Here is a 19,734-nt window from a genome sequence, read left to right as displayed (position 1 = left end):
CACCTGACCTGTCTCTTGAGAAACCTATATGCAGGTGAGGAAGCAACAGTTAGAACTGGACATGGAACAACAGACTGGTTCCAAATAGGAAAAGGAGTACTTCAAGGCTGTATATTGTCACCCTGCTTATTTAACTTATATGCAGAGTACATCTTGAGAAACGCTGGGCTGGAAGAAGCACAAGCTGGAATCAAGATTGCCAGGAGAAATATCAATAACCTCAGGTATGCAGATGACACCACCTCATGGCAGAAAGTGAAGAGGAACTGAAAAGCCTCTTGATGAAAGTGAAAGAGGAGAGTGAAAAAGTTGGCTTAAAGCTCAACATTTAGAAAACTAAGATCATGGCATCTGGTCCCATCACTTCCTGGGAAATAGACAGGGAAACAGTGGAAACAATGTTAGACTTTATTTGTTGGGCTCCAAAATCACTGCAGATGGTGATTGCAGCCATAAAATTAAAAGACGCTTACTCCTTGGAAGGAAAGTTATGACCAACCTAGACAGCATATTAAAAAGCAGAGACATTTCTTGCCAACAAAGGTCCGTCTGGTCAAGGCTATGGTTTTTCCAGTGGTCATGTATGGATGTGAGAGTTGGACTGTGAAGAAAGCTGAGTGCCGAAGAGTTGATGCTTTTGAACTGTGGTGTTGGAGAAGACTCTTAAGAGTCCCTTGCACTACAAGGAGATCCAACCAGTCCATTCTAAAGGAGATCAGTCGTGGGTGTTCTTTGGAAGAAATGATGCTAAAGCTGAAACTCCAATACTTTGGCCACCTCATGCAAAGAGTTGACTCATTGGAAAAGACTGATGCTGGGAGGGATTGGGGGCAGGAGGAGAAGGGGGTGACAGAGGATGAGATGGCTGGATGGCATCACCGACTCGATGGCCATGAGTTTGAGTGAACTCCGGGAGTTGGTGATAGACAGGTAGGCCTGGCATGCTGCAATTCATGGTATCACAAAGAGTTGGACACGACTGAGTGACTGAACTGAACTGAATTGAGCATAGCCCTGCCCATCAGAACAAGACTCAGTTTCCCCCTCAGTCAGTCTCTCCTATCGAGAAGCTTCTATAAGCCTCTTATCCTTCTCCATCAGAGAGCAGGCAGAATGAAAACTACAATCACAGGAAACTAACCAATCTGATCACATGGACCAGCAGCCTTGTCTAACTCAATGTTATACAGTGGAAGTGACAAATAAATTCATAGGATTCGATCTGTTAGAGTACCTGACGAAATATGGACAGAGGGTCATGACATTGTACAGGAGGCAGTGATCAAGACTATTCCCAAGAAAAAGAAATGCAAAAAGACAAAATGGTTGTCTAAGGAGGCCTTACAAATAGCTTAGAAAAGAAGAGAAGCTAAAGGCAAAGGAGAAAAGTAAAGATACACCCGTCTGAATGCAGTGTTCCAAACAGAAGTAAGAAGATATAAGAAAGCCTTCCTCAGTGATCAGTGCAAACAAATAGAGGAAAACAATAGAATGGGAAAGATTAGAGATCTCCTCAAAAAAACTAAGAGATACCAAGGGAATATTTCATGCAAAGATGGACACTGTAAAGGACAGAATTGGTATAGACCTATCAGAAGCAGATGTTAAGAAGAGATCCAAGAATACACTGAAGAACTATACAAAAAAGATCTTAATGACCCAAATAATCACAGTGGTGTGATCTGTCACCTAGAGCCAGACATCCTGCAATGCGAAGTCAAGTGGACCTTAGGAACCATCACTACCAGCAAAACTAGTGGAGGTGAGGGAATTCCAGTTATTTCAAATCCTAAAAAATGATGCTGTGAAAGTGCTGCACTCAGTATGCCAGCAAATTTGGAAAAGTCTGCAGTGGCCACAGGACTGGAAAAGGTCAGTTATCATTCCCATCCCAAAGAAGGGCAATGCCCAAGAATGCTCAAGCTATTGTATAACTGCACGCATCTCACACAATAGCAAGTAATGCTCAAAATTCTCCAAGCGAGGCTTCAATAGTACATGAACTATGAAGCTGGATTTAGAAAAGACAAGGACACCAGAGATCAAATGGCCAACATCCATTGCATCATACAAAAAGCAAGAGAGTTCCAGAAAAGACATCTAGTTCTGCATTATTGACTACACCAAAGCCTTTGTCTGTGCTTGTCACAACAAACTGTGCAAAATTCTTCAAGAGTGGGGAATACCAGATCACCTTACCTGGGTGATCTGTATGCAGGTCAAGAAGCAACACTTAGAACTGGACATAGAGTATTGGACTGGTTCCAAATTGGGAAAGGAGTACATCAAGGCTGTATATTGTTACCCTGCTTTTTAAACTTATATGCAGAGTACATCTTGCAAAATGCCAGGCTGTTTGAAGTAGAAGCTGGAATCAAGATTACAAGGAGAAATATCTGTTAACTTCAGATATGCAGATGACACCACCCTCATGGCAGAAGGCAAATAAGAACTAAAGAGCCTCTTGATGAAAGTGAAAGAGGAGAGTGAAAAAGTTGGCTTGAAACTCAACATTCAGAAAACTAAGATCATGACATCCTCTCCCATCACTTCATTGCAAATAGATGGGGAAACAATGGAAACAGTGAGATACTTTATTTTCTTGGGCTCCAAAATCACTGCAGATGGTGACTACATCATGAAATTAAAGGATGCTTGCTCCTTGGTAGAAAAGCTATGACCAACCTAGATAGCATATTAAAAAGCAAAGACGTTACTTTGGCGACAAAGGTCCGTCTAGTCAAAGCTATGTTTTTTTCAGTAGTCATGTATAAGTGTGAGTTGGACTGTAAAGAAAGCTGAGTGCCTAAGAATTGATGCTTTTAACTTGATGTTGGAGAAGACTCTTGCAAGAGTGTTGGACTGCAAGGAGATCAAACCAGTCCATTCTGAAGGAAATTAGTCCTGGATATTCATTGGAAGGACTGATGCTGAAGCTGAAGCTCTAATACTTTGGCCACCTGATGCGAAGAACTGACTCATTGGAAAAGACCCTGATAGTGGGAAAGATTGAAGGTGGGAGGAGAAGGGGACAACAGAGGATGAGAATGTTGGATGGCATCACTGACTCGATGGACATGAGTTTGAACAAGTTCCAGGAGTTGATGATGGTCAGGGAAGCCTGGCATGCTGCAGTCCGTTGGATCACAAAGAGTTGGACACGACTGCGACTGAACTACTGAACTGAACTGAACTTGGAAGACTATTCCTTTTCTCTATGTCAATTCTATTGTTTATGACATTTTCATTTTTTTCCAATTTTGTACTATTATGAATTGGGCTCCTATGAACATTTCTGTACATGTCCTTGCATATTTTGAATTCAGCAACATTGCTGAAATCTCATATAAGTTATTTGGATTTTCTATGTGGAAAATCATGTTTACAGACAAAGTCAGTTTTGACTTCTGTACAATCTTTTTTCTTTTTCTTTCTTATGTCTTGACTAGCACAGTGTTAAGTAGTGGGAATAACAGGGCATATACTTGTCATTTTATTTAAGTTATGCTGAAGTCACCAGTATTAGATTGAATCTTACAAAAATGTTGTCAGTGGACTAGTTTTTGACTTTAAAAAGCAATGACAATTTCATATATTTCAACCTAATATAATATTGGATGTAGGATTTTATTTATTAAGTTAAGAAAGCTCCCTTCTATTCCTAATTTTTTTTTCCCACACTGTTTGGGTTATGTGATGTGGAATCTTAGTTCCCTACCAGGGATTGAACCAGGGACCTTGGAAGTGAGGGTGTAGAATCCTAACCACTGGACTACCATGGAATTCCCCATAATTTTAAAAATATTCTGAGCTTGAATTATACTGAATGGTTTTCCCTAAGTCTAATGTTGCGTTGTTCAGTTGCTCAGTTGTGTTCAACTCTTTGCCACCCCATGGATTGTAGCACACCACCAGGCTCCTCTGTCCATGCGATTTTTTTATGGCAAAAATACTGGAATTGTTTGCCGTTTCCTCCTCCAGGAAAATATTGAATATTTTATAATTTTTATAAAATTTATTTTATACTATTTACTTTGGCTTATGAGCTATTTTAAGAGTTTGTTTAAATTACAAGATATATAGGATTTATATGTGTCTTTTTCTTCTTTCCCTTCCCTCTCCCCCCGCCGCGGCTCCATGCATGCTCACGCACATACACATACATTCTGTCTTTTGTTGTGGTTTTTTTTTTTTAAGTCATTCCCTTATTCATTTGTTTCTGGCTATGCTGGTCTTCACTATTGTGTGCAGGCTTTCTCTGGTTGTGGTGAGTGGGAGCTGCTCTCTGGTTGTGGTGCACAGGCTTCTCTCGTCTTGGCGGCTTCTCTTGTTGCAGATGACTTCAGTAGTTGCCGCATACGGGCTCTAGAGCACTGGCTCAGTAGTTGTGGCTCATGGGTTTAGTTGCCCTGCACCATGGGGGATCTTCCCAGACCAGGAATTGAACCTGTGTCCCCTGCCTTGGGAGGCAGATTCTTAACCACTGGACCAACAGCAAAGTCCTAATGTATTTTAATTTAATTGCATTGTGAGTATTGAATGAAATTTGGGTAATACTGATTGTTTTTGTTGCAATTTCCAATGTATTGTTTTCCAATTATTATGTGTATATTTATAAATAATTCAATTATTGCAAGTGTTCCGTATTTACCTGAAAATGATAATTTATTTGTTTGATGTAGGGTTCTATCTGCCATTATCAGATCCTTTATTTTCTCTGAAATGTCTTTAAGTCTATATTAAATTTTTTGTCTGCATATAACCTGTATCAGACTGTAATGGAGGTAATAAAATCTTCAGTCTTGATGTTAAAATCTTCACTATGATAATGTGTTTTCACTTTCTCCTTGATGCATTCTAGTACACTATGATGTATAGAATTATATATTCATTTCTCTTCTGTTTTGCACTGGGTTTGTACTTTGATCTGAGAATTTATGGGTTTCTGCTGTTCTGGGAAATTCTTAGCTTTTATACCTATCAATATTCTTTTTATGCTGTTCTCTCTTTTCTGCTGACAGTACAATTAGACATATATTGGAACTTTTATATCTTCTTTCTTAAGTACTTTTTAGTATAATATTTATTTTTATATCCTCTTGTTTTGAGATAATTCTGTAGTATTATTTTCTTATTAAATTAAAATTTTAAATCTTTATTAAGATATTTAACTTCATTGACTACATATTCTAGGATTTTTCATTTAGTGTCTCTTTTTAAACATATGCCAAATAATTACATTTTTACCTATTTTGATTTCATAATTTTGTTTTTTATGGGATTTTCTCCCCTTATTAGATGAAAGATTCTAAATACTTAACATTATTTTCAGGTTGTGTAAATTTCTTTAATTTTCTTTCATATTCTTTCAGTAATGTTTGTAGTTTTCAGAATACATGTCTTACACATGTTTTGTTAAATTTGTACCTAAGTAGTACATGCCGTAGATTTTAGTGATATTATAAATGGTGTTAAATTTTCTAAAATGTTGTTTCTAATATATTGAAATAAAATTGATTTTTTGCATATTGAACCTATATCCTTTTATGGTTATTGAGACTTGTTTTATGGCTCATATCATCTTACTGCATGTTTTCATGTGTACTTGTAAAAAACTGTATATCCTTCGGTTGTATAGAGTATTATGTAAATGTCAGTTAGGTCAAATTACTTGAATGGTGTTGTCTATGTCTTCTATACCCTTTATGATTTTTTTCTTCTTCTTATATCGTTTACTGGAAAGTGTCAAAATTCAGTTATATAATTTTTTGCTTCATTACTTTGACATTGTATTATTTCAGTCCAGTTCAGTTCAGTCACTCGGTCATGTCTGACTCTTTGCGACCCCATGAATCGCAGCACGCCAGGCCTCCCTGTCCATCACCATCTCCCGGAGTTTACTCAAACTGACATCCATCGAGTCAGTGATGCCATCTAGCCATCTGATTCTCTGTCGTCCCCTTCTCCTCCTGCCCCCAATCCCTCTCAGCATCAGAGCCTTTTCCAATGAGTCAACTCTTTGCATGAATGAGGTGGCCAAAGTATGGAGTTTCAGCTTTAGCATCATTCCTTCCAAAGAACACCCAGGACTGATCTCCTTTAGAATGGACTGGTTGGATCTCCTGCAGTGCAAGGGACTCTCAAGAGTCTTTTCCAACACCACAGTTCAAAAGCATCAACTCTTTGGCGCTCAGCTTTCTTCACAGTCCAACTCTCACATCCATACATGACCACTGGAAAAACCATAGCCTTGACCAGACGGACCTTTGTTGGCAAGAAATGTCTCTGCTTTTTAATATGCTGTCTAGGTTGGTCATAACTTTCCTTCCAAGGAGTAAGCGTCTTTTAATTTCATGGCTGCAATCACCATCTGCAGTGATTTTGGAGCCCCCCAAAAATAAAGTCTGACACTGCTTCCACTGTATTATTTATTATTGTATTATTTGCTGCTGCTGTTAAGTCACTTCAGTCGTGTCCGACTCTGTGTGACCCCAAAGACGGCAGCCCACCAGGCTCCGCCGTCCCTGGGATTCTCCAGGCAAGAACACTGGAGTGGGCTGCCATTTCCTTCTCCAATGCATGAAAGTGAAAAGTGAAAGTGAAGTTGCTCAGTCATGTCCGACCCTCAGCGATCCCATGGACTGCAGAGTACCAGGGAAAGTCCATGGGATTTTCCAGGCAAGAGTACTGGAGTGGGGTGCCATTGCCTTCTAGGTACATACAATTTAATTTTCTATATCTTTTCATAAATCAAAATTTTAATTAATATGAAGTGTTCCACTTTAACCTTGGTAATCTTTCTTTAAAGTCTATTTTATATCATATTAAAATGGCTACCCTAGCTTTCTTATGATTAGTGAATGTATGGTATATCTTTTTCTATAATTTTAGTTTAATCCTGAATCTTTTAAAAATTTGAGAAATAATTCACATATCATAAAATCCACAATTTTAAAGTATACAGTTTAGTAAATTTTCATATATTCACCAAGTTGTGCAATAATCGCTACTAGTTCCAGAACATTTTCATTACCCCATAAAGAAATTTCATAATTTCATCTCCCTCTCCCCCAACCCCTGGCTACCACTAAGCTAATTTTTAGATCTATGGATTTGCCTATAATGAACATTTTTATAAGTGGAGTTATATAATATGTGGACTTCTGTGTCTGACATCTTTCACTTAGCATAATGTTTTTAAGATTCATCCATGTCATAGTATATATCAGTATCTTATAAGTGCTTTATTCCTTTTTATGGCCAAATCATATTCTATTGTATGGATATACCACATTTAGCTTATGCACGGGACATTTGGGTTGTATCCACATTTTGGCTTTTATGAATACTGCTGTTATACTCTTGTACACATTATTGTGTGGATGTATATTTTCATTACTCCTGGGTGTATACCTAGCAAGTTGCTGGTTCTTGAGGTAACTGTTTACTTTTCTTGAGGAACTATAAAAATTCTACCATAGTGACTACACCATTTTACTTTTCCATCAGCACAGTATAAGGGTTCCAATTTTTTGACACCCTCCCTGACACTTGTTTTGTCCATCTTTCTATTTATAGCCATCCTAGTGAGTATGAAGAGAAATCTCATTGTGATTTTGATTTATATTTCCTTAGTGACTAATGTGTTCTTGCCTGGAGAATCCCATGGACGGGGGAGCCTGTTGGGCTGCTGTCTCTGGAGTCGCACAGAGTCGGACACGACTGAAGTGACTTAGCAGTAGCAGTAGTAGTGACTAATGATGTTGAATATGTTTTCATGTGCTTTTTGGCCATTTGTTAATCTTCTTTAGAGAGATGCCTGTTGGTTTTTCCATCATGTATTTTGGAGTTGTTAAGTACATATATCTTTATATGTTGTGTCCTAAAGTTTAATTATTGCCTATGTTTTTAATTGTTATGTCATTTATAATGCATAGGTTATTTTTTCCACTCTTTTACTTATCAACCCATTTGTGTCTTTGAATTTAAAGTGAGTCTCTTGTTTTCAACACATGGTTGGATTGTAATTGTTTTTAACGTATTTTATAAAAATTTATTTTTTGGCTGTGCTCGGTCTTCACTGCTGTCCGAGCTTTTCTCTAGTTGTGGCGAGCAGGAGCGCCTCCCTAGTTGTGGTACATGGCGTTTCATTGCAGTGGCTTCCCTCATTGCAGAGCACAGGCTCTAGCGTGTGTAGACGTCAGTAGTTGCAGCATGCGGGCGTGGTGGTTGTGGCTCCTGGGCTCTAGAGCACAGGCTCAGTGCTTGTGGTGCATGACTTAGTTGTTGCATGGCATGTGGAATCTTCTCAGACCAGGGGCAAGCCCATGTCTCCTGCGTTGGCAGGTGGGTTCTTTACCACTGAGCCACCAGGGAAACCTGGATTATAGTTTTTAGTCCATTTTGCTAACTCTACCTTTTGATTGGAGTGTTTAGTCAGTTTACCTTTAGTGTAAGATAAGGTAGGCTTTACCTTTGTCATTTTGCTATTTGTTTTCTGTCTTTTCTGCATTAATGCCTTTTTTGTTTCTCTCTTTCTACATTAGGGACTTCTTTTGTGTTAACTATTATCTAGTGTGCCATTTTAATTCCCTTGTTTCTTTTAGTGTATTTTTTGAGTTATTTTCTTAGTGGTTGTTCTAGGGTTCACAGTTAATATTTTAATTTTTAACAATATAGTATGGATTAATACCAATTTAATTTGAATAATGCATAAAACCTTTGCTTGTATTTAGTTTGCTCCCTCTCCTCTTCTTTATAATTTCATTATCATGCAGATAACGCCTCTATACATATACACTCTTCAACATAATTTAGTAATTGTTGCTTTATTCAATTTTATTTTAAATAAGAATGGATAAATGAGAGAAAAATACAATATATTGTCTTAGGTTTACCTGTGTAGTTCCCTTACTGGTGTTTAGTTTTTCCTGTACGTTTTAGCTGGTGTCCTTTCATTTTAATTTGAAGGATTTTCTTTAGTAATTCTTGTAGGGAAGTTCTCTTTTCTGAAACAGAATTATCTTTTTGTATAAGAAAAGCCTTAATTTTCCATCTTTTGTAAAGGAGAATATCCTGGATATTGAACTATCAAATGTCTTCTTTTAGTACTTTGAATACGTCATTCTACCTTCTTCTGCTTCATGTTTCTCATGAGAAATCAGCTGTTATTACTAGTGAGGTTTTCTAGTACCTACTGAAACATTTTCCCTTTGCTTCTTTCAAGATTCTTCATCTTTGTATTTGAAAAGTCTGATTATGATGTGTGATTGGAGTTATTGGAGTTTGTTGGATTGAATATATAGACTGTTTTTCTTTAAATTTCAGAAGTTTTCATCCATTGTTTCAGCAACTGTTCTTTCTGGCTGCTGCTGCTGCTGCTAAGTCGCTTCAGTCGTGTCCGACTCTGTGCGACCCCATAGACAGCAGCCCACTAGGCTCCTCTGTCCCTGGGATTCTCCAGGCAAGAACACTGGAGTGGGTTGCCATTTCCTTCTCCAATGCATGAAAGTGAAAAGTGAAAGTGAAGTCGCTCAGTCGTGCCCGACTCTTAGTGACCCCATGGGTTTGTCCTCTATTGTAGGGATCCCATTATATCTATGTTACTGTGCCTTATGGTTTCGCACAGGTCTCAGAGACTATTCACTTTTCTTTTCTCTTTCTGTACCTCAGGCTGGATAATCTCAATTGACTACTTTTCAGGTTCATTTATTCTTTCTTCTGCCAGCCTATATCTGCTCTTGAGATTCTCTAGTGAATTTTTCATTTATTATGTATTTTCAACTCTAAAATTTCTATCTTTTAAAGTAATTTCTAGCTATCTATTGATATTCCTTATTTGATGAGACATCATTGCCACACCGCCATACTTTGCTTTAGATCTTGAGGTAAGGTTTTCTTTAGTCATTTGTGCATATTTATAACAGATGATTTAAAGCTTTTATTTAGTAAGCCCAACTTCTGGCCTTCCTCAAGGACACTTTCTGTTGACTGCTTTCATGTATAGGTCATTCTCTTGTTTCTTTACATGTTATAAATTTTGTTGAGAACTAGACATTTTAAATAATATAATGTGGAACTGTGTTAATAAGACTCCCTCTGTTTCTCAGAGTTTATTTATTTTTGCCATTGTTGTTGTTTTCTGTTTGTTTAGTTACTTTTCTGAGCTGAAGTCTGTATTCTGTAAAATCTGTGTTCTTTGTTGAGTGTTGTCATTGAAGTCTCTGCTTAGTTAGCTTTATGGCCCTTTAATGACAGGATTTATACTTCCTTAAATGCCTTGAACCAGTAAGTCCCCCAGCCTTTGCTCAGTACCTCTGTTGCATGTTGGGACATGCTTTCTATGCCATGCACACGGTTTTCAACTCTGTCTTAGTCTTCACTTTCAACATTTCAAAACCTCAGATCAGTCCGAGGTGAGAGATTAGGGTTTCCTTAGGTAATTTCCGGATGCATACACATCCCCGCACATGTGCGTGATCTTCTCAATTGCCAAGAATATCATAGCTTGTCAAAGACACCCTGCCTAGCTCATACACACACAGAGACACACAGACACACAGACACACAGACAAGACACACACACACACAAATACACAGTTATCCAGCTTTGCCTTTTAAATGTTTTGATCACTTATTTTTTGCTCCAATTTCAAGCATCCATGATGTTAAATAATAGCTGCTTATTGTTCTTGACAGATGCCTTGCAGGTAAAGGATGTTTGTTGCAACCAAGTTCTGATTCAGGTCAAATAAAGAGAAGCCCTGTGAATGGGGGTTTCCAGAGTACTGTCCGACAGGTCAAATAATGACAGTTCTTTAGGCATGGGCCTTGGGGTAGCTTTAAATCTGCAGTTCAAATTCCTACAATGCCAGTGGGGCTGCTAATTTTCATAAGAATTTTGGTTTTCAAGGGTGTAGTAGACCTGAGTGGAGGACATTGCGAATAAAGTATGTCAACTGTTTTTCTTGAATAAATGCTGCTTAGATTGTTGCAAACCTCTGGTTAATTTCCAGACCCCTAAAGAGTTGATTTTGACAGTTTTTGTTGACATTCTCACTGCTTTTACAGAGAATCTGATTGTTTCACATCTGATTTATTTCTTTCTCTCTATGATATAAGTAGAGATATAGAAATATAAATATAGTGATTAGATATTTGAAAGGAAGTTGCTTACATTCAGACACTTTACCACTAAATATTTCAGTGTAAATCCCCTAAGAACAAGGATAAACTTGTTGTCCTATATAAATTATAATTCACCAACATTTATTGGATCATGGAGAAAGCAACGGAGTTCCAGAAAAAACATGTGCTTCACTGATTGAGCTAAAGCCTTTAACTGTGTGGATCATAACAAACTGGAAAGTTCTTTAAGAGATGTCTCCTGAAAAACATCTATGTGGGTCAAAAAGCAAGTTAGAACCAGACATGGAACAATTGACTGGTTCAAAATTGGGAAAGGAGTGATAATATACAGCAAGGCTGTTAATTTAAATTCTATGCAGAGTTTATCATGCAGAATTCTGGACTGGATAAATCACAAACTGGAATCAAGATTGCTGGGAGAAATATCAGCAACCTCAGATACACCACTCTAATGGCAGAAAGTGATGACGAACTAAAACACTTCTTGAGAGTGAAACGGGAGAGTGAAAAAGCTAGCTTAAAACTCAGCATTCAAGAAACTAAGATCAGACCATCCAGTCCCATCACTTTATGGCAAATAGAAGGGAAAAAAGTAAAAGCAGTGACAGATTTTGTTTTCTTGGGCTCCAAAATCACTGCAGATGGCGACTGTAGCCATGAAACTAAAATATGCTCGCTCCTTGGGAGAAAAGCTACGACAAACCTAGATAGCATATTAAAAAGCACAGACACTGCTTTGCTGACAAAGGTCAGTATAGTGAAAGCTATGGTTTTTCCAGTAGTCATGTACAGATGTGGAACTGGACCATAAAGAAGGCTGGGCACCAAAGACTTGATGCTTTTGAGTTGTGATGCTGGAGAAGAATCTTGAGAGTCCCTTGGACTGCAAGGAGATCAAACCAGTCAATCCTAAATGAAATCAAGCCTGTCTATCCATTGGAAAGACTGATGCTGAAGCTCCAGTCCTTTGGCCACCTGCTGCGAGGAGCTGACTCATTGGAAAAGACTCTGATGCTGGGAAAGATTGAGAGCAGGAGGAGAAGGGATCAGCAGAAGATGAGATGGTTAGATAGTATTATCAACTCAACAGACATGAATTTGAGCAAATTCCAGGAGATAGTGGAGGACAGAGAAGCCTGGTATGCTACAGTCCATGATGTTGCAAAGGGGTGGAAATGACTTAGGAACTAAACAACAAAAACAAAAGCTATAATTATCCATATGACAGTTTTAAGTCAACCAGTTTGCTATTTATTTTCTGTTTGTTCCATAGGATTGTCTTTAAACCTTCTTTTAATGCCTTCTTTTTGGAATGTTCCATGGTATTCCTTTAAAGAAGGGCAGAATTTGTAGAATTGTAGATAAGAAAAAAATGTCATGTCTTCTTACATATACAACAAATTGGGAAAACACTCAGCAGTTTCCAGTGAGGATAATTAGAGCTATACTGTGCAGTATAAACTAGTTGCACTAAGTAAGTCATAAATTATAAATGATAAATTAACTTTATAATAATTTTACTTAATTCAGTATATCAAAGTATTATCCTTTCAACATGTAGTTAATATAAAAGTTGTTAATGAGATATTTTACACTTTTTTTGGTAAAAATTCCTTAAAATATTTTAGAACAAGTCTTCAAAAATCTTCAAAATCTTGTGTTTTATACTAACCATCATCTCAATTTGGAGCAGTCACATCTGTAAGCATAGCAGATATGTAGAAGGACTCTAACAGGTTTCATTTAAATGAGGCAGTAGAAAATGAAGCTTTCAGACAGAGTGAAATTTCTGAGGACCTTGATTGATTTTAATAATCAGTAGTTAATTATTAGGACAAAAGTACAAAATAGAATAAGAGGTAGATAGACTCAAAGTAACTGGCATAGAAAATAATTTTAGCTGCTATGTAACAAAGGGACATGAAGTGACTCATTTATTGTGTGACTTTAAGTAGTAAATTACCTTGTCTTTATTGGGGGTCTAGAAGGGGACGACAGAGGATGAGATGGCTGGATGGCATCACTGACTCGATGGACGTGAGTCTGGGTGAACTCCGGGAGTTGGTGATGGACAGGGAGGCCTGGCATGCTGTGATTCATGGGGTCGCAAAGAGTCAGACACGACTGAGCGACTGAACTGTTTCCCTACATAAAAAATTTGAAGCTTTACTAGATTATTTCTAAGTTGCTTTTTAATACTGAGAGTCTGAGTATTTGGATACATTAATGAGGAAATTAGAGTTTCTGTTCTCAGGAGTTTATAGTCAAGTTAAAGAGGTGCTGCTGCTGCTAAGTTGCTTCAGTCGCGTATGACTCTGTGCGACCCCATAGACGGCAGCCCACCAGGCTCCCCCGGCCCTGGGATTCTCCAGGCAAGAACACTTGAGTGGGTTGCCATTTCCTTCTCCAATGCATGAAAGTGAAAAGTGAAAGTGAAGTCGCTCAGTTGTGTCCAAGTCTTAGTGACCCCATGGACTGCAGCTCACCAGGCTCCTCCGTGCATGGGATTTTCCAGGCAAGAGTACTGGAGTGGGTCGCCATTGCCTTCTCCAGTTAAAGAGGTGAGGTGTACCTATTTGATTGACGTGCAGGGAGACAATAATTAGGGCCTTAAAAGAATTGTAAAATGCTATGAGAAGCTACGACTTATTTACTTGAATATAATAAATTCACAACAAATGTTTGAATTAGAGTGAATTCAGTAGTGATAATTGGAAAATCAAGAGAAGTTTTGTGTATTGAGATGGCAGTTAATGAAAGCCTTGGGAGATAGACGTAGGTGAAGAGAAGATAGAATGGAGTAGTAATCCAGATAATGTGGCAAGAAATCCATGTATGTGTTCAGGAAATAATAACACATATACTCTGTAGTTTTAGGAGATATTGAGTAATATAGTTATGTGATAAATTGGATTCAAATCTTAGACAGTCTTCTATATTCTACTAAGGATAGTTGATCACTGGCAATGAAATATGGCAGAAACTGGAAAGACCTTGCTGTGTATGTTTTAGAAACCCTACATCATTGTGTCAATCCTGAGAATAGTTAAGTACAGTTTTATATTTAAAAAATATTTCACAGGCTGGAAACTTTACAATTCATTTGCTTTGGAAGTTTGTCATATTTCTTTTGATGAGGGTGTATATGGGCTGTGACTTACGGCACTACAGGTCAGATTTGTGCTTTGTTTTGGTATCTTCTTGTCTTCTAGTATAGTGCTTTATTTCTGCTGAATCTTTATCCTTTGTGATTAAATGATGCTGAATAAGTTTATGTCAGCATTCTACATAAAGTGGAAGCCTAAGGCTAACTGTTTAAAACTATTAGTGTCTGTCCCAAGAGCCAGTACGTAGAGCTTCAAATGTCGCACAAGTAACCAAGTGGAAAATCATAGATTTCTCAGAGGGATGGAAGTTATAAAGGCATTTCATTTAACTCTGTAAACACTAGAATCTCTCTCTTTTTTTAACCTGTGCCCATTTTTATTAGCTTAGCAGACTAGTGTTTTTATGTAATGTTTGGTAAGTTATTTTAATATGATAGTTTAGGGAATTCATGAAGCAGTCACATTCATCTCTCTAATTTCTTCCAGGTAACTTGCCCAGGAGTGGTGCTGAAAGACAAGGAGGACATCTATCTTAGCATCTGTGTGTTTGGCCAATACAAAAAGACACAATGTGTCCCAGCCAATTTTCCATTGGTCTTCAATGCCAGAATGGTGTTTGAAAAGGTGAGTTCAAATATTCTATCAAAGGTTAACAAATTAAAAAATTAAAGTGGTTCCAAAATTTGAATATGCACTTTAATTGAAAAGATTTATGACTTAAATCTGGAAGCTTGAAAATAAGTATTCCTTATATTATACACTGAATCAGTTACCTCTTTTTCTTGATGTATCAGTTTACTTCTAAAATTGTCTTAGTGGTCTTTATGTAAAAAATAGCACCTTGAATTATAAATACTTATCTTAGAGAGAAAGGGGAGATTTTAATAGGGAAGAATACGTCATATTTTACTTATGGCTGTCTTGTGCTGCTTCTTTCTTTAGATCTCTTTTCTTTTTTTCCCTTGAATCTGATGCTTTTGATTAATTCTTACCAATTGTATTCCTCACCTTTGTTTCCTTTCCGACTTCCCTCCTTCTTTCCTTCCCTTTCTTCCCTTCCTCCTTACTTCCTTTCTTATTTTCCTTTCTCTTCTCCAGGAATAAATACTGAGTACCAGCTCTGTTCTATGTACTATTCTAGGCACTGAATAAATAAGACAAACATTTTCCCCTCTTGGAGCTTTCATTATAATAGGAAAAACAAACAGTAATCAAGTAAATGCATGAGTAATACACTTTTAGACGGTGAGTGTCATGAACTGTGGTGTCGGAGAAGACTCTTGAGAGTCCCTTGGACTGCGAGATCCAACCAGTCCATCCTAAAGGAAATCAGTCCTGAATATTCATTGGAAGGATTGATGTTGAAGCTGAAACTCCAATACTTTGGCCACCTGATGCGAAGAACTGACTCATTTGAAAAGATCCTGATGCTGGGAAAGATTGAAGGTGGGAGGAGAAGGGGACGACAGAGGATGAGATGGTTGAATGGCATCACTGACTCAATGGACATGAGTTTGAGTAAACTCTGGGAGTTGATGATGGACAGGGAGGCTTGGCATGCTGCAGTCCATGGGGGTGCAAAGAATTGAACACGACGGCGACTAAACTGAACTGAGTTGTCATGAAGAGAATAAAGGGAGGGTAAGGGAACAGAGGGATTAAGAGGACTGTCTGTTTTGAAGGTGGTGGTCAGAGAAGGCAATAACATTGAAATTGAGTCTGAATTATGAGGTAGTATTTAAATGTCTAGGGTAGAAGCATTCTAAGCAGAGGAACAGCAAATATAAAGGTGTCTTCTTGGGAATAAGCTTACTGAGCAGGAGGAACAGCAAGAAGGCAAATATGACCATGGTAACAAAGAGAGGACTGCTAGCAGATGAAATTGGAGAGGGAAGCAGAGCCAGCTGTAATTTTTTTTTGTTGGTAAAATCTTGCATGGTGATCATGGGAAACAGAGAAGTGACAATTCTCAATAATGTCAAAAGTTTCTTTGGTTGGGAAAGGAATATTCTGGTAAAGAGAAGGAAAGCACAAAGCCTGTCTCATATATGTCTTCCTTTTACTTTCTCTTCTCCATCCTTCTTCTCTCTGCCTTCTCTCATAGGTGTTCCCTGAAGCAGTGGACCCTGGAGATGTGGTTGCACAGCTTGAATGTAAGTTTTTAACTCTTAATTCCTGATTCTGAGAGATTTTAGAATTATGATATTTAGTCCTGAGTTAGATAAAAGTCAAAGAGGGTCTAATAAGAACTTGATAAATCTCAAGGTGAGGCCTTTTTTTTTTTCCTACTTTTTTTAGAATTTCGGAATATACCTGGAAGCAATAATAAAAAAAAAATACATGTGCTGCAGAGATGGGGAATCTTTCCTTTTTCTGGGTTTGATCTGTAAATAACAAAAAGAGTTATTTGAACTTTTTATTGACTAAGATGTTATGGGTTGTTAATGATGTAAGGATTATGATTCGTGTTAAGTGGGATTCTGCCCTGCATACAAAAATCTGTCTTTAACCTCATCGTGTTGCAAGTCAGTTCAGTTCAGTTCAGTCGCTCAGTCATGTCCGACTCTTTGCAACCCCATGAACCTCAGCATGCCAGGCTCCCTGTCCATCACCAACTCCTGGAGTTCACCCAAAGCCATGTCTGTTGAGTCAGTGATGCCATCCAATCATCTCATCCTCTGTCGTCCCCTTCTCCTCCTGCCCTCCTTCTTTCCCAGCATCAGGGTCTTTTCAAATGAGTCAGCTCTTTGCATCAGGTGGCCAAAGTATTAGAGTTTCAGCTTTAACATCAAGTCAAGAGAGTAAATAATACAAGATTAAAGTAATAGTAGCTTAAAATATATATTTGCTTTTGTGTTTTTATTGTACATAGTATATAAATCAATTATTTGAAAGCAACATTTTCAAGGTTGTGGTTAGCAGTAAGTTCCTCAAAGTGCTAGGAACCAACTATAAAAAGATCCAGTTATTTGTGGGAACATCAATGCAAAGTATATTGGGGAGAAGTTATTCAAGTTTTGAATATGAAGTGAAAAGCTCTGTTACTTATCTTTGTAATCAGAAAGGGATTAGGAATTACCAGATTGGTCTAATGTATAACTGTGGCTCAAAACACCAACGATATTGAGCCTCATCAGTGTCAGCTGTCCCTTCCATGGGGTTTGCACCCCACTGGGAGTCTGGCAATATAGAAACATTGCAACTTGGCACCATGCTAGAATCTGGACATATGGATAGAAATAGGACTGGTTCATTTCTACCCTTGGAAATCCTTCTCCAGGAGATCTTTCCTACACAGGGATCAAAAACAGATCTCCTACATTGCAGGCAGATTCTTTGCCATTTGAGCCACCGGGTGCTAGTGGGTAAATGGCTTATAATTTTTTTGAACATCTTGTTCAGTATCTGATAAACTGTACATCTCAGAAAATATGAAGATAATTATTTCTCTCATCATGCTGAAATTTTGTTAAACATAATTATTTTTCTCTTTGATTTGAAATTTAGGAACTCTAAGAAGGGTACTTGATGATTATTATTATCTGGAATCTTTCTTGCCTTGATTTCCCTGATTCAATTTTGCTGTTAAGTCTCTTCTCTTGTCACTGATATTCTACTTTTTGGTATCTTTCTCAAATTCATGTTTGTCCGTCCTGTCTTTAAATATTGGCATTCTTCTGGCTTTACTTCTGTGGTCTCTCTTTACTTAGTTTCTACTCTCTCCTTATATGATATTCTCCAAGCACTTGGCTTCATGTTTTACCTGTCTTTTGTTTTTAACCTGTCTTCTGATGACTTCACGAGAGTCTTTATCCCTGACCTCTCTGGTGAGCTTTGGGCTCCTTTTTCTCTTATTTTCTTCTCAGTTTTGCAACTTTTTGTTGTGTCCTAACCTTACTGATATGAAAATTAAAACCATACTAAAAGTAGAAAGGATGGAGTGCTGAAATCCCATAATACCTATCAGCTTTAATAGTTTTTGACATTTGCCTATTGTACTGTATGTTAACCCTTGAAAGGTTGTTGCTGAACCACGAAAGACGCTGGGATTCTTGGCCTTCGGAGGAGAAGAATTCAATCCGGAGCCAGAGACAAGGCTTGATCACTCAGAGCTTTTGTGTAATAAAGTTTTAATAAAGTATAATAGAGATAGAGAAAGCTTCTGGCACAGTTATCAGAAGTGGGACAGAGAGTGCCCCCCCCGCCCCCGCTAGTGTTAGCAATGGAATTATATACCTTTTAATTAGTTATTACAATGAATCAAAAGAATGTCTGGAGTTTGTGAAAATTTTACCAGACCCACTCCCACAATTTACATTTTATGATAACAAGATTAGAATTTAACAATAGAAAGATACTACCAGACCTACTCCCATAATATACATTCTAAACTATCAAGACTAGTCAGAACATTTTCAGGAAGGAGAAACTATCCTCAAGCAGTATACATTGTTGTTGTATAATCCCTAGTACAGAGTTTAAACTGAGTTGTGTAATTGACTAAGACTAAGAAGGCAATCATAAGGGATTTGATTTAGGTCATACCTGAATGGTCTAGTGGTTTTCCCTACTTTCTTCAATTTAAGTCTGAATTTAGTAATAAAGAGTTCATGATCTGAGCCACAGTCAGCTCCCGGTCTTGTTTTTGTTGACTGTATAGAGCTTCTCCATCTTTGGCTGAAAAGAACATAATCAGTCTGATTTCAGTGTTGACCATCTAGGGATGTCCACGTGTAGAGTCTTCTCTTATGTTGTTGGAAGAGGGTGTTTGCTATGACCAGTGCATTTTCTTGGCAAAACTCTATTAGTCTTTGCCCTGCTTCATTCCGTATTCCAAGGCCAAATTTGCCTGTTATTCCAGGTGTTTCTTGACTTCCTACTTTTGCATTCCAGTCCCCTATAAAGAAAAGGAAATCTTTTTTGGGTGTTAGTTCTAAAAGGTCTTGTAGGTCTTCATAGAACCGTTCAACTTCAGCTTCTTCAGCATTACTGGTTGGGGCATAGACTTGGATTACTGTGATATTAAATGGTTTGCCTTGGAAACGAACAGAGATCATTCTGTCATTTTTGAGATTGCATCCAAGTACTGCATTACGGACTCTTTTGTTGACCATGATGGCTACTCCATTTCTTCTGAGGGATTCCTGTCCGCAGTAGTAGATATAATGGTCATCTGAGTTAAATTCACCCATTCCAGTCCATTTCAGTTCGCTGATTCCTAGAATGTTGACATTCACTCTTGCCGTCTCTTGTTTGACCACTTGCAATTTGCCTTGATTTGTGGACCTGACATTCCAGGTTCCTATGCAATATTGCTCTTTATAGCATCAGACCTTGCTTCTATCACCAGTCACACCCACAACTGGGTATTGTTTTTGCTTTGGCTCCATCCCTTCATTCTTTCTGGAGTTATTTCCCCACTGATCTCCAGTAGCATATTGGGCACCTACTGACCTGGGGAGTTCCTCTTTCAGTATCC

The 19,734-nt window shown here is 37.9% G+C and overlaps 1 protein-coding gene across 2 annotated transcripts in view; it reads left to right on the top strand.

Annotated features, from left to right (window-relative positions):
* Positions 1-19,734, top strand: part of SPATA6 (spermatogenesis associated 6) — a 171,130-nt gene that overhangs the window by 12,919 nt on the left and 138,477 nt on the right. For both annotated transcript variants that reach the window (XM_010834435.1, XM_010834434.1), the window contains exons 2-3: positions 14,742-14,879; positions 16,360-16,408. In XM_010834435.1, coding sequence (XP_010832737.1) covers positions 14,742-14,879; positions 16,360-16,408 — 187 coding nt within the window. The remainder of the gene's footprint in view (positions 1-14,741; positions 14,880-16,359; positions 16,409-19,734) is intronic.

The sequence above is a fragment of the Bison bison genome, unplaced genomic scaffold (genome assembly GCF_000754665.1).
Source record: "Bison bison bison isolate TAMUID 2011002044 unplaced genomic scaffold, Bison_UMD1.0 scf7180017864033, whole genome shotgun sequence".
NCBI lineage: Eukaryota > Metazoa > Chordata > Mammalia > Artiodactyla > Bovidae > Bison > Bison bison.
Note: the sequence above shows the minus strand (reverse complement) of the source record. Positions and strands in the feature narration are given on the sequence as shown.